This window comes from Ovis aries, chromosome 2 (assembly GCF_016772045.2).
Source record: "Ovis aries strain OAR_USU_Benz2616 breed Rambouillet chromosome 2, ARS-UI_Ramb_v3.0, whole genome shotgun sequence".
Lineage (NCBI taxonomy): Eukaryota > Metazoa > Chordata > Mammalia > Artiodactyla > Bovidae > Ovis > Ovis aries.
The window spans coordinates 66776665-66793123 of record NC_056055.1 but is presented as its reverse complement, the minus strand read 5'-3'; the positions used below and the strand labels follow the sequence as shown (position 1 = coordinate 66793123).

At 39.4% G+C, this 16459-nt stretch overlaps 1 protein-coding gene across 2 annotated transcripts in view; it reads left to right on the top strand.

Annotated features, from left to right (window-relative positions):
- CFAP95 (cilia and flagella associated protein 95) overlaps positions 1-15049 on the top strand; it is a 106709-nt gene extending 91660 nt beyond the window's left edge. For both annotated transcript variants that reach the window (XM_042243364.2, XM_042243363.2), the window contains one exon: positions 12906-15049. In XM_042243364.2, the coding sequence (XP_042099298.1) occupies positions 12906-13091 (186 nt within the window). In that variant the 3' untranslated portion in view covers positions 13092-15049. The remainder of the gene's footprint in view (positions 1-12905) is intronic.
- The last annotated feature ends 1410 nt before the right edge of the window (positions 15050-16459 follow it).

Sequence of the window (16459 nt, the reverse complement as noted above, 5' to 3'; positions counted from 1 at the left end):
ACAATTGCACTCATTTCACACGCTAGCAAGGTAATGCTCAAAATCCTCCAAGCTAGGCTTCAATAGAACCGAGAATTTCCAGACGTACAAGCTGTATTTAGAAAAGGCAAAGGAACCAGAGATCAAATTTCCAGCATTCATTGGCTCATAGAAAAAGCAAGAGAATTCCAGGAAAACATCTACTTTTGCTTCACTGACTATGCTATAAAGGCTTTGACTGTGTGGATCACAACAAACTGTGGAAAATTCTTAAAGAGATGGGAATACCAGATCACCTTACCTGTCTCCTGAGAAACCTGTATATAGGTTAAGAAGCAACAGTTAGAACCAGACAGGGAACAATGGACTGGTTCAAAATTGGGGAAGGAGTATATTAAGGCTGTGTATTTTGTAACCCTGCTTATTTAACTTCTATGCAGAGTACATCATGTGAAATGGCAAGTTGGATGAATCACAAGTTGGAATCACCATTGCTGGGAAAAATATCAATAACCTCAGGTATGCAGATGATACCACTCTAATGGCAGAAAGTGAAGAGGAACTAACAAGAGCTTCTTGATGAGGTTGAAAGAAGAGAGTGAAAAAGCTGGCTTAAAATTCAGCATTCAAAAAAACTAAGATTATGGCATCTGGCCCCATCACTTCATGGCAAATATGTGTGTGTTGAGTCATGTCTGACTCTGTAACCCCATGGACTATAGCCCTCCAGGCTCCTCTGTCCATGGGATTTCCCAGGAAAGAATGCTGGACTGCTGTTTCCTACGCTATGGGATCTTTCTGACCCAAGGATTGAACCCGTGTCTCTTACATACTCTGCATTGACAGGTGGATTCTTTACCAACTGGGCTACCTGGGAAGCCAAATAGATGGGGGGAAAGTGAAATATTTTATTTTCTTGGGTTCCAAAATCACTGCAGTGATTACTGCAGTCATGAATTAAAGGACACTTGCTCCTTGGAAGGAAAGTTTTGACAAAAATCTTCCCTTGTAGCTCAGTTGGTAAAGACTCTTCCTGCAATTCAGGAGACCTGGATTCAATTCCTGGGTCAGGAAGATCCCCTGGAGAAGGAAATGGCAACCCACTCCAGTACTGTTGCCTGTAGAATACCATGGACAGAGGAGCCTGGCAGGCTACAGTCCATGGGGTTGCAGGAGTTGGACACGACTTAGTGACTAAACCACCACCACCAGACTACCTATTACAAAGCGGAGACATTACTTTGCTGACAAAAGTCCATATAGTCAAAGCTATTGTTTTTCCGTAGTCATGCATGGATGTGAGAGTTGGGCTATAAAGAAGTCTGAGGGCCTAAGAATTGATGCTTTCTAATTGGGGTGTTGGAGAACACTCTTGAGAGCCCCTTGGATTGCAAGGAGACCAAACCAGTCAATCAACCCTTAAGGAAATCAACCCTGAATTGGAAAGACTGATGCTGAACAGTGAAGCTCCAATACTTTGGCCACCTGATGTGACGAGCTGACTAATTGGAAAAGACTCTGATGCTGGGAAAGACTGAAAGCAAAAGGAAAAGAGGGCTACAGAAGATGAGATGGTTAGACGGCATCACTGACCCAATGGACATGAGTTTGAGCAAACTCCAGGAAGTAGTCAAGGACAGGGAAGTCTGGCATGCTGTTGTCCATGTGGTCGAAAAGAGGTGGACATGATTGCGACTGAGCAACAAAGATAAGCTTTAACCTAGGATCATTTGGCAGTTGCTCATATAGGCTTCCCCAGCCTCTCTCATTGATCTTTATTTAGATATAGAGATGGATAGACACATAGATAAGATGGAGAGATAGATAAGATATATAGATAATCTATTTATCATATCTATCCTCTCTATCTCAACATTCAGAAAACTAAGATCATGGCATCTGATCCCATCACCTCATGGTAAATAGATGTGGAAAAAATGGAAACAATGGCATACTTTAGTTTTTTGGGCTCCAAAATCACTGCAGATGGTGACTGCAGCCATAAAATTAAAACAATTGATGGTTTTGAACTGTGATGTTGGAGAAGACTCTTGAGAGTCCCTTGGATTGCAAGGAGATCCAACCATTCAATCCTAAAAGAAATCAGTCCTGAATATTCATTGGAAGAACTGATGCTGAAGCTGAAACTCCAATACTTTGGCCACCTGATGCAAAGAACTGACTCATTAGAAAAGACCCTGATGCTGGGAAGGATTGAAGGTGGGAGGAGAAGGGGATGACAGAGGATGAGATGGTTGGATGGCATCACCGACTCAATGGACATGAGTTTGGTTTAACTCCAGGAGTTGGTGATGGACAGGGAAGCCTGGCATGCTGCAGTCCATGGGGTCACAAAGAGTTGAACACGACTGAGCGACTGAACTGCACTGAAAAGTCTGGTTATTTTTTGATGTGACTATTCATATAGACCTCCATATTTTTCTTTGGGTTGACTCTAACCCTAACTCATTAATAACATAGATGTTTATACTTATATTCACAGTCTATACTTCCTTGAACTTCCCATGACTATTTTTCTTTAGTTGAATACCTTTATTTGTTACAAATGTTTCTCCTTTGTAAAATTTTACCAAATAAAAAGATATACTAAAGGTTTCTTAAATAGATATTAAAAATATTTCCAACTATTTGCATGTTCTTTACAGCTGCATTTGCCAGTTACTCTTATTCAATCATTGAGGAAAAAATATCCAATAGAAATGAAATCAATTTAAAAGTAATGTAGGGAAATGAACAAAGGAATCTGTCTAAAATGTCTATGCCCTGTGATTCTCAGAGTCAGTAAAGTAATTTTGGCCGTAGGGGAATTGTTCTTTTCTTCCCACATCACTCTGTGTGTATATTTAGAAGACAGCCTTATTAGGGGAAGACAGGTCTTCAGTCAAGTGCATGTAAGTAGGGAAGAATTTTATATGTGATATATACTGAAATTAAACAAAATATCACAGCAATCTACTGTAATATCTCTTTTAATTCCATCCAGTGTGACATTTGGATAAATAAGCTTGTTGCCTCCATACATTTTAAAGAGTAAATGGGGTACACCAAAAGAGGATGCTTAAAGGCATGCTAGGGAAGAATGATCTTTGCTGTATAAATGCCAGGTGGCTAATAGCTATCTGTAATGGTGGACACAAGGTTAGTTCGCAGTGACTGATTTGGGCAGGAAACATAACCCATTATGTATTTTTATGGATGAGCTCTCTAGATGAAGGAACTGAGACTGCCCTCAAATTATCTAGTGATATTAAATTAGGTAGAGTTATTGATATTCCGGAAGGCAGACCTAAATCTGAAAATGACCTTGAGAAATAAAACTATGAAAAATAAAAAGTCCTAAAAAAACAGGATGAAATCAAATAAGAATAAGTGAAACCACAGAAATGGGTAAGGACTGGGTATATGGTTGACTAAGAAACAGCAATGTCATTTTATCCTGAGAAAATGGTTTGTAAGATAAATGATGCTTAGAGGTTATGGGAATCAGGTGGGAAAGGGATGGGACTCTAAGAATTGAATACCCATCACTTACTGATACATTTTACTGATGTAAGTGGTAAAGCCATGTCTTATTTGTCTTTCACAATGAGGGAAGGTTGACTGGGCACTCAAGAGGACCCTTCTGTAATATCCTAACCTGTTTTTCTATTATCTGTTAAAAAGAAGAAGGAAGAAAAAGAGAAGGAAAGGAAAAAGAAAACTTTATTAGCCTTAATGCAGATTTTCTGTACAGGGATTCTCTTGCTTGGTCTTTAGTAGTTCCTGTTGCTAGAGCACCTGTTTGCCCTCTGTGTTCCTTTCTCTGACACTTTTTTCCCATCTTCTGTCAGGATGTTTCAGTTTCCCCAACCATTCCCTGAAACAGCACACTCAAAGATGACAAGAGATTGATTCTTACAATTGGTTGTGTTTTATCAGGTCGTGCCCTCTATGATGCCTCTTTGGAAGTGAGTAGTCATTGGCTCCCACTCCATTCTTTGTGCCCTGCCTTTCCTCAGAATCTCTGGCTTTGCAATGCTCTCTCCATGGCTTTTTGTCTCTGTCTTTCATGGCTTCTTTATGAAGCCAGCCTTAAGTATTCCCAACAATTGGGTCCCAGAACCCTGCTCCTCTCATTTTACATAATCTCAGAAAATTAATCCACTCCCACGGCTCTGTAACCATGACTTTTGAGGGGTAACTTATTTTTATATAATTTCAAACTTACAGGAAATTTATAAGACCAGCGCAAGGAGCTCCCATATAATCTTTACCTAGAGTCACCAATTATTTACCATTTGAGAGTAGATTGGAAACTTTGTGCCTCTTTACCTATAAATAATTCAACGTGCATTTCTTAATAACAGACACATAGCCATGGTAAAGTTTTCAGCCTCACAGAAAATTGATACAGGATAATTTTGAAACCCAGAGTTCATATTCAAATATAATCCATGGTCCTAGTGATATTCTTTATCACTATTTTACCCAATCAATTAGCACTGCTGTGCATAGGGCACTGACTTCTCTCTAGGACATCTGTCCAACAGAATTACCTTTCAAATAAGCATTTTGTACTGATATCATCCCTAATTAAAAATGTCTGAGAAGTGACTCATCATTTGCCCCCTTAAACAAGTCCTTCTCATCTCCGTGTCTTTTTAATTCTTTTTAATGGTGTTAGAACTCTCCCAGTCATCCAGATTTGAAGGTATGAGCATCTTCTATTCTTTATCCCCAGTTAGGCTGGTACATCCTCTAAATTCTTCCTGTGAAATGTCTCCTCTAGTACAGCTCAGCTTAAGCTGCTGTGCTCTGTTGCCCACCCAATTCCACACTTCAGACGAATTCTGTTACCCTTATGTATCCAGAAGACTCAGACAATTCAGTGATAGTCCTATCTTAAGAGTACTTTGTCAGAACTCAGGGTCTGTGTGGCGCCAGAATAGTGGGTCAGCCAATAATGTGAGATAATTCACAAGTCTCTTTCTACATACAATTTCTAAACACTTCTTCCCAACCCAATTAACGGATGTTGAGTAATCCTTTAAATATTATGTTAGGGTGTTGAAACTCCATTTGTCTGCAGTTCACATATGCAGAGGAAGTATGTCTAACTGATCATTGGCCCTCTTCCTAAGCCCATCACCAGTGGGAAAATACTAATTCTTAATCAACATAAAGCGTAGTCTGATTCCATGATTTAAATAGCTCCTGTAAGAAAACTGAATCTTTCTTGAAAAAAAACCTCACTTTCTCAGGGATCCTCTCCCACTTTCAATGTGTAGAAAAGAACTGAGACTGTTATCTGTTAAAAGGTCTGCTTACAAGGTTGGCCTTTGGTTGGCATGTGGAGATAAGAATTCCCTAATAAAAGTAGCTCACAGTGTCTAAACTGTTGGCACAAATAATGTGCCTTATGTTCCTTCTAGGAGTCTGGAATTTTGGTATATGCTAGGCAGAGGGTGCTTATGTGACCAGCTCCTAAGAAAAATCCTGGCCTTGGAGTCTCTAATGAGCTTCCCCAGTAGATAGCATCTCATACCTCATGGCTGGAGGGAATCAAGTGCATCCCATGTGACTCACTGGGAGAAGGTTTTTGATCTCAGAATTTCATACCTGTTTTTTTTTTTTTGTTTGTTTGTTTTTTACTTTAGCCTTTGTGCCTTTTCCCTTTGCTCACTTTGCTTTGAATCAACTTGCTGTAATCAAGCATAGCCAAGTGCGTGCGTGCATTTGCTCAGTCATGTCCGACTCTGCGACCCACAGACTGTAGCCTGCCAGGCTCCTCTGTCCATGAGATTTTCCAGGCAAGAACACTGGAGTGGGTTGCCATTTCCTACTGCAGGACATCTTCCCTGACCCAGGGATCGAACCCATGTCTCTTGTGTCTCCTTCATCTGCAGGGTGATTCTTTACAACTAGTGCTACCTGGGAAACCCTAATCATAGTTACAAGTACAATTATATGTTGAGTTTCATGAGCCCTCTGAGCAGGTCACTGAATCTAGTGGTGGTATTGGGAATCCCAACACACCCTACTTTTCTCCCTCTGGCAAATTGCTATTTTCCCAAAATGCTTGCCACATGTGCTGCTATGGCGTGTGCTCTTATAATGTGATTTGGACACTCTTCACTTTGCGGGGTAGAGTCCATGTTACCTCCCCCCAAATCTGGGTGAACTCTGTGATGAAAATGATGCTATATGATTTCTGGAGTAGCTGTTTAAAAGCAATGTGGCTTCCTCCTGTTCTCTTTGCACCAACCTTATTCTTAGAACCCAGTCACCATGCTGTGAGGAAGCCCAGGCAGGCACAAAGAGTTGTGTAGCTGTTCCATCAACATCTAGTCTCTGGGATGATATCCCAAGTCTACCTGGCTGCTCTTTTTCTTACTGGGATAAGTGGCTATAGTCTGTGAGTCTTTCAGTCTTTTTCTATTTCCCACTCTTTTTCTCCGGGCTTGGTTGGAGCCCCCATGGCTTGTCTGAGATGACTCAACTTCATTTCCACTTCCATAGATACTGCTGACCCCACAGAAGCCTTCTGTGATTCCCATTCAATACCTATTCCCATTCAGTGCTCAGCTCTGCAGCTAACAGTTGAACCCTCTCTCCAGACTTGCAGCTACTTTCAGGGTCTTGTTTGTGCCACAGAATACCAAACATGCCTCAGGACTGATAATTCTCAGGCCTCCCTCTGCCTGACCAGGCTGCTTCACTGGTCTGTGTTTGGCTGTGCCCCAGTCAAATGAAAGAACAGCGTGAGAGGTGGTCTGTTTAAAGATCTCATGAGAAATGAGGGCCAGGAGACCCCTATGCCTTTCTGCCATTATTCTCATGTATCTAATGTACTTCTCTCTGTCCATATCAAGGAGACCCTATCTGGTTCAAATCTGTGCTGCAAGCTCAGCTGTGTCTGACTCCTTTGCGACCCCATAGACTATAGCCCACCAGGCTCTTCTGTCCATGGGATTTTCCAGGCAAGAATGCTGGAGTGGGTTGCCATTTCCTCCTCCAAGGGATCTTCCTGACCCAGGGATCGAAGCCACGTCTCCTGCATCTCCTGCATTGGCAGGTGGATTCTTTACCACTGAGCCACCGGGGAAGCTTATGAAACTGTGTGAAAAGTGTTAGTTGCTCAGTCATGTCAAACTCTTTGTGATCCCATGGGCTGTAGCCTGCCAGGCTTCTCTGTCCATGGAATTCTCCAGGCAAGAATACTAGAGTGGGTTGCCATTTCTTTCTCCAGGGAATCTTCTCAACCCAGGGATTGAACCCGGGTCTCCTTCATTGCAGACAGATTCTTTACTGTCTGAGCCACTAGGGAAGCCCTGATTTAAGTCTAGGGATGGGAAAACTGGGAAATGCATCAACTATTTCTCCTGTCCTTCTTTGCTTTCCCCTTATTTTCATCTTTCTACAATGCCCCAAACTTCTGTGTTTTCCTACTCTCTATTCCAACTCTTGTTTAGGGCTTCATGGCAAAGAATGTTTTCTCTCCATGCTTGGAGAAATCTATGATTTGAATCTTCCAGGTATGGTCATTGATGGTCTAAAATCCTCAAGAGTGTGCATTGGATTGCAAGGCTGTTGTCTTTAGGAAAAACTGCATTTTGCATTAGAAGGTGATATTACTTTGCTCCTTGTCATTTTTTTCTAAAACAAATTTTGATCACCCGTTGGGAAAATGGGTGATTACATACAATGAAAAGAGAAAACTACTAACAATTTTGAAATGATTACTACCTCCCTATATATTTAGTTTCAGAGGTAGACCAAATTACTTGCTCGTCCAAAACTTCCAGCATCTCAATTTGGCCTTGGGTATGAGCTGCAGTCAATGTAAAAGGTCCTTTGATGTAGGATCATCTTGGTTGATGAAGCTGCTTTTTTCTATTCTATTTGGTGCCTTTTGTACTAAACTTTGAAAAACATACTTTATTCTTCTTCCTTATAGTAATTATACCCTCATGGTTCCTAATAGTTTGTTCTTATTTTTGAAAACCTTCTTTTTTTCACCTATTTCATGTTTGCATCATTCTAATTCCTGAGTGTATGCTTAGGCAGAAATTTACTGCTTGCCTTTACTCCTACTTTTTTATATAATTCCATCTCCCTTGTTTTTGACCCATTTGCTTGCTCTACATCTCAGTACCTCAGTGTTCCAATATTGCAGATTATTCAGGTATATATTAGATAGGATGCTTTTAGTAGGTTGTACAAAAACCAACTCAAACTAGATTAGGCAGTAAAAGTAATTTATTGGCCCATATATTTTTGAAAAGTCTGGCTTCAGGAAAGGATTGATACAGCAATGTCATCATACTTTTTACTGACTCTCATATCTGCTTTTTTATGGTATTGGTTCCATGCTATACTGATTGTAGGCAGGCTGCCAACAGCAGCCTGAGCTAGATGCTCCCTTATTTATATCCAGTAGTGAAAAAAGAATGTTTTCTTCCCCAAACCCTTGAACAGAAGTCTCAGGCTTTAAGCTGTTTGGACAAACTGAAGTCACATGTCTAACACTGAACTAATCACTGTCGTTGAGAGTGGAGTGAGATTAACCTGATTGTCTTAGGCCAGTTAGATTTTGCCGCTAGACCGAGAGGGGGCTTAATCTACACATTGCATGGCTGCTGCTTAATGGGAAATGAGAAACTTGGATTGAGGGTGAGCTGGAGTCACCTCTTAAAGTTTGGATGAAATGAGTATGTTCATGTCTTCCCAACTCAGTGTTCACTACTGACTTCACTTGAAATCAACCATGGTAGGAGTATAGACAATGAAGAAATTGTCAAATACTACAGATCAGTTGTGTGGGGATTTTTTGGGTGGGGAGGTTGGTTTACCATCTCTGATCATGGGAGGCATTCAGTTTTATGTGTGTTAACAGGCAGCAAACATTCTCTTAATTAGTTTTCCTAACTTCAGCATTGTTTACCCCTTCTTATCCACTTGTAAAAAATAATGGCCTTACTGAGATATAATTTACTGAGATTTAATTCACATGCCATAAGATTCACCCTTTTAAAATGTACAATTCAGTGATTTTTAAAAATATATCTCCAGTGTCATACAGTCATCACCTCAGTCAATTTCAAAACATTTTCATCATCCCCCAAAGAAACCACGTATCCAGTGTACCAGTCAGGTTTCTTTACAGAAACAAACCAAAGCTGAAATCTTAGGAAAGCCAGTGCTTGAGAACCAGAAGCACCAAAGAGCAGGATAAGATCAACATCTCAGCTCAAGCAGTCAAGCAAAACGAGCCAATCCTTACTATTTCTGCCTTTCTCTTCTATCCAGGCCCTCAACAGATTGGATGATGCCTACCCACATTGGGGAAGGCAAACTACCTTACCAAGTCCATCGATTTAAATGCTACTTTTATCTGGATCGGAGAAGGCAATGGCACCCCACTCCAGTACTTTTGCCTGGAAAATCCCATGGACAGAGGAGCCTGGTGGGCTGCAGTCCATGGGGACAACCCACAAATAATGTTTAGCCACATATCTTGGTGCCTTTTGATCCAATCACACTCATTAACAGTCACTCCTCATTCCTTCCCCTCCACCATCCTCTGGCAAAGCAACTTTCTCTCTTTGTGGACTCGCCTATTTTGTCATTTCATATAAGGAATCATACAATCTGGGTTTGGCTTAGTTTCAGGCAATTAGCATAATATTTCCAAAGATCATCTATGCTGTAGAACTACCAGTATTTTATTCCTTTTTTGGCCAAATAAATTATTTCATTGTGTGAATAGACCACATTTTGTTTATACATCTGTGAGTTAATGACATGTAAGTTGTTGAGATCCATTTCTAATCATAGCTCTGGGATCCAGTCTTTTTCATCTTCAGTCTTTAGCACCTTCTGCTGCCAGAGTACTTCTCCTAAAACATCACATTTATTCTTATCATTCATCTCATCAAAACATATCATCCTCTGCCCAGGAGATGCTAAAGGAAGGTGTTGACTTACATGCGAAACTCTCCTCAGTTCCACTGCAACAGGGGTAGGAGTGAGGAGATCCTGCTTCCTACTTAGAGGGCAGTTTGGCAAGTGATGCTCCAATCTCATTTAAAGGATCTCTGCCTGACCCAAAACAAACAAACAAACCTCAAAGAAATAGAACCCCAACAACACAAAGCAAAAGCCCCAAACTATATAGAAAGTGACATGGATATTATGTAGCTTTCAGGTTTTATTGTTTATATATTTTATCTTTGAATTATTAAGAATTTCATGAAGGTGCTAGTGCACTGATGTGTCTTACAAGCAGACAGCTTGAAGCCCTGGCTGAATCACTGGCATTACTTAGATTCTCACCTGAGATTTTAAGCTAATGATATTTTCTTCATGTAAAGTGGGAGTAATAATTCCTACTTCAAAGCCAGTTGTGGATTAAAAGTTATACTCAACTACCATGTTCAGACCATAATAGGCACTCAGTAAATAAATAGACACCATAGTTATTATGAGATTAGAATTTTCAATTGTTTTCAACAAAGCCTATCTAAGATTAGAACTATTTTGGTGTTCTTTCATTGTTTTATAGTTTTGGTGATTTAATTTCAATTTTGTCCTAGTGCTTTAAAATTAGTATCAATTTAAAGCAGAAATTAGGTAATCATAACAGGGGCTTTATGTTTCTTGTCTGCCATTATCCTTGATGTAATCTGAGTGAATCAGTATTTCCTTTGGGAAGTGGAAGTGATAGTGTCTTGTTTTATTACGATAGAGGTTTTTATGATGTACTCTAAGGATGCGTGTGTGCTTAGTCACTTCTGTTGTGTCTGACTCTTTGTGACCCTGTGAACTGTAGCCAGCCAGGTTCCTCAGTCCATGGGATTCTCCAGGGAAGCATACCAGGGTGGGTTGCCATGCTGTCCTCCAGGGTATATTCCCAACCCAGGGATCGAACCTGTGTCTCTTATGTCTCGTGCATTAGCAGGCAGGTCTTCTACCACTAGCACCAACTGGGAAGCCCACTCTAAGGATAAATACCTTAAATATTATACTGGGTTATACTGAGGTAAATTTCTTATAGGATGAAACTTCCAGCTTGGCATTTACTTGCAAGTATGACCTGATAGCAGTTATTAAAAATATAACCCACACAACAAAGGAAACTATAAGCAGGGTGAAAAGACAGCCTTCAGATGGGAGAGAATAATAGCAAACTAAGCAACTGACAACTAATCTCAGAAATATACAGGCAACTCCTGCAGCTCAATTCCAGAAAAATAAACAACCCAATCAAAAAGTGGGCCAAAGAACTAAATAGACATTTCTCCAAAGAAGACATATAGATGACTAACAAACACATGAAAAGATGCTCAACATCACTCATAATCAGAGAAATGCAAATCAAAACCGCAATGAGGTACCATTTCATGCCAGTCAGAATGGCTACTATCCAAAAGTCTACAAGCAATAAATGCTGGAGAGGGTGTGGAGAAAAGGGAACCCTCTTACACTGTTAGTGGGAATGCAAACTAGTACAGCCACTATGGAGAACAGTGTGGAGATTCCTTAAAAACTGCAAATAGAACTGCCTTATGACACAGCAATCCCACTGCTGGGCATACACACCAAGGAAACCAGAATTGAAAGAGACACGTGTACCCCAATGTTCATCGCAGCACTGTTTATAATAGCCAGGATATGGAAGCAACCTAGATGTCCGTCAGCAGATGAATGGATAAGAGAGCAGTGGTACATATACACAATGGAGTATTACTCAGCCATTAAAAAGAATACATTTGATCAGTTCTAATGAGGTGGATGAAACTGGAGCCTATTATACAGAGTGAAGTGAGCCAGAAAGAAAAACACCAATACAGTATGCTGCTGCTGCTAAGTCACTTCAGTCGTGTCCGACTCTGTGTGACCCCATAGACGGCAGCCCACCAGGCTCCCCCGTCCCTGGGGTTCTCCAGGCAAGAACACTGGAGTGGGTTGCCATTTCCTTCTCCAATGCATGAAAGTGAAAAGTGAAAGGGAAGTCACTCAGTCGTGTCCGACTCTTCGCGACCCCATGGACTGCACCCTACCAGGCTCCTCTGTCCATGGGATTTTCCAGGCAAGAGTACTGGAGTGGGATGCCATTGCCTTCTCCACCAATACAGTATACTAACGCATATATATGGAATTTAGAAAGATGGTAACGGTAACTTTATATGCAAGACAGCAATAGAGACACAGATGTATAGAACAGTCTTTTGGACTGTGGGAGAGGGCAAGGTGGGATGATTTGGGAGAATGGCATTTAAACATGTATATTATCATATGTGAAACGAATTGCCAGTCAAGGTTCGATGCATGAGACAGGGTGCTCGGGGCTGGTGCACTGGGATGACCCAGAGGGATGGGATGGGGTGGGAGGTGGGAGGAGGGTTCAGGATGGGGAACACATGTACAACTGTGGCAGATTCATGTCAATGTATGGCAAAATCACTACAATATTGTAAAGTAATTAGCTTCCAATTAAAATAAATAAATTTATATTAAAAAAGATAAAAAAATAAAAATATAATCCAAGATATTAGTTTTGGAAAAATTATATTAATATAAAAGGTGTTAAATGGTAGTTAAATTGTAATTGTTTTTGTCTTATGTAGAAATATTTCTTTATGCTGTATATTTATGGTTTAGAAATTTTTGCACATATAATAATTTATAATTTTATAATTAAGACAATCATTAATTAGACTTATCATTCATAATTAGAAATGCTTATAAGTACAATAGCCAAATACAAGAAGTGATTAGTAATTTGAGAGATTATATTAATCAATTGTTTGAAAATTAAACTTTGATCATAATAAGACTAACACATTAAAGATCAACTTTTGGAAATCATTCCTTTATACATATTTCAGTCATTTAATATTAAAATTGTCTTTTTCCCCCCATAGGGTGATCCTTGTCAAGATGATGATTATTCAATTGTCCACAGAAAATGCCGTTCTCAGTTCACAGATCTAGATGGTTCCAAAAGATGTGGCATCAACACTTGGCATGACGAGAGTGGGATTTATGCCAATTCATATGTAAAACGAAAACTCTACCCATTAACAGGTGGCCCTATTGCTCCCTTTTGAAAATAATGTGTGGAGTCAGATTCTATAACTAATGAAAGGTAGTGGATGTAACAGTTGATGATTTTCTATCCTAATAAATACAGTGGAAACTTTACAATACATTCCTTTAACACAAAATCTTAAATTCTACACCAGTGTGTATATCCTTTTTTTTCATAAGCTACTCTGGTATTTCCAAAGTTTAGCATGTTTATCATTGAAGATATGTAACAAATTCTAGATAGTACTTGGAGGAATTTTATTTAATTGTACTTTATTTTATTGACAACATTTATTTTATTGAATACATTTTATTAGGAAAAATACATAAAGCTAACATAGTCAAGCTCTTGATTGCTTAGGGTGTGTCTGATTTTAAAAAATGAGGTAACTTCCACTTTTAAGTGAATAAAACTTTAGGTGGTTCCCAAATTCCACACGAAACTCAAATTGCTGAAATTTGAGCAACACTGGCCCTATGATGGTATTGAATGTGTGTGTATGTGTATTGAGGGGGAGTGTGTCTGTTTACAGACTTTAACATATCTGTGGTGGCTAGCTGCACTATGGATTATCATTTCAGCATGGTATTTTTCCTTATTTAATATTTAAGGATGTTTTTCCCCTATTTAATATTTAAGGAATATTTTCCTTATTTAATATAACACCTCTTGTAACAGTCATGCAGACCGAATCTTAGTGAAACTTTAAGGGTTTAATGGAAAATCCAATCATCTAGTGTTAGATTTAGAAGAAATCTTAGCAGTTGTTTTGACTTACACTTCCATTTTACAGATGAGCAGAGATAAAGTTTCAAAGAGCTTTCTCAGGGTTACATAAATAGCAGATTCTAGTTGAACTTTGAGGTGCATTTGAACTTTCATTTTTTCTGAGGAAGGGTTTATTTATTTGGTCAGCCTAAACTAAATTTACTCTCATTATTTTTCTTTAAAAAAAGAAATTCATGAAATAGTATTTCATGATAAATATTAATGTGATTAGCAAAATACAGGTGAGAACATAAGTCTTGTGAAAAGGGAAATGAAAATAAAGAAAATGTGGAAATGGCAAGGAAGCATTCACCAGCAGCGCTTTACTATATTTTCTTGCTGCTTCAGTGTCTGTACGTATACACAAATATGTATGTATAAATATATATATTATATATGAATATGAAATATTAATTCTTTATGTAGTACCTATTCTAGTGGATTACCTTTCCTTCCAAAAATTATGAATTCAAGTTTAATCACTCTGAACATTCATTAACATATAGGATGGACAGCTGTTTGAAGTATGCAAATCTGTATGTTAAGCTCCTTATAATTTGCTTTTCTTTTTGTAAGGGAAAAGTCTCAATGGCCATACTGACCTTTGAACTTGCCGTTTACTTAGAATAAAAAATTCACCGTCTTTAGCAGGAATTCTATATTGTCACAATGATTAGCATTACATTTTACATAAATAACCTGGGTCTGTCATGAGGGATCAATTTAGAAATCAGTTTTTGTTTGATTAGGAGAATGAAATAAAGGGGGTTGTATTTAAACTAGTTGAATAAAATGATGCATTGGAAAAATTAAAGATTACTTAGATTTTTCAGGAGTAATTATTTTGTGTTGATTTGGATTTCTTTAGGTAACTGCTTTACTGGTTCACTCACCGGTATCAGAGACTGTTTCAAACAATAAAAGCTAAAACTCAGATATTGTTAGAGAATGTCTTCTTTATGAAATGACTGCGCTATCTTCTAATGGTTCCACACGTATACTTCGAAAGAGTCCACCTGAGACACCAAAAGAACACTATATTTTGTATGTTTCTATACAGTTAGCATTCATATTTGTTCAGTATTTTTCTTTTGGCCTTTATATGGTATTATGTCTGAATTGTTGGTGTGAGCTCACCATGGCAGAGAGCAGACTGCTGTGGTGGTCCTTGATTAAATCTGGCCCACAATAAATTTTATTTAATCTTCAGTGGTTTCTTCTTTCATTTTAAAAAATTGAGCCACATTTTATAGACTAGGACATTTTACTTTAAAATTTGAATTCTTATGTCCTTGGCACATTTACAGGTCTGGTAGCACTGGTCTGATTTTGATACAGCATCAATCATCAGGGATGTGATGGGAAGCCCTCTCTGGATGGGGTAAGTGCACCATTTTGCTGCGGTTCTCACCTGGTATGCTTATTTATGGAGGCACCATGACCCGTTACAAGGAGAGGTTGGACAATTATGAAATAAGCTGTAGAGGGAAAGAGGTGGTAGAAAAATGGCAAAATTGGCAGATTCTTGGTGTCTGAGATTAAGATGATAAAGGCAGAGGCCACATCCTCATAGTAGGGACAGCAAATCTGGCTGAGTTCAAGTAAGAATCAAGATCCTGGAGTATATGATGTAGAAAATAGAGATGGACAGTCTTATAACCACAAGGAACTGAATTCCTCCAACAACCCAAATGAGCAGGGAACAGATTCTCTCCAAGAGGCTCTGGAAAGGAGCACAACCTCCTACCACCTTAATTTTATTTCAGTGAGAGCTGTGCCAGACTTCTGACCCAAAAAGCTGTAAGATAATACATTTTTTCAAGCCAAAAAAAGAAAATAGAAATGGAGAGTGGGTGGATGGCTTCACCTTAGAAATACTGAATAGAGAAATCTCAGATCCACTGGTTTATACTGGGAATCCCTTTGTGCTGAGGCAGGAAGTGAGTATTTTTTAAAAATGTTTATTTGTCTATTTATGGCTGTGCTGGGTCTTCATTGCTGCATGGAATACTCTCTAGTTGCGGTGCACAAGCTTCTCATTGCAGTGGCTTCTCTTGTTGCTGCGTATGGGCTCTGGCACGCAGGCTCAGTAGTTGTGGCTCCTAGGTTTTGGAACACATGCTCAGCAGTTGGGGCATGCAAGCTTAGTTGCCCAACAGTATGTGGAATCTTCTCTGATCAGGGATTAAACCCATGTTTCCTGCACTGGCGGGCGGATTCTTTACCACTGAACCACCACGGAAGCCCCTCAGTGGTTTATTTACAGAGGAAAATCACTCCCTGGATTCCAGTGCTCATTTTTCTAAAGGCACAGAAAAACTCCAGATTTACCAAGACCCTAGGCAGAAATGGTAAAAGTCCTTTCTATGGGACATAGAGTACAGGTAGGTGGCAGGGTGGGTGAGCCCATAGAATTGCTGGTATTGCTACCATCAACAACAGAGAGGCAGAAAGATCCTTTCTTAAAGCTGTGCTGGCCCAAAGCTAACTTTATTTCAGAGTGAGCAGGAGGGCAGTTTGCCAATACCCAGTAGTCGTGTCTGACTCTATTGGCCCTCTAAATAGCTGTGGTGGAGTAAGCCTGAGGCAAATATTGTAAATAAAAGTGGAAAACCCAAA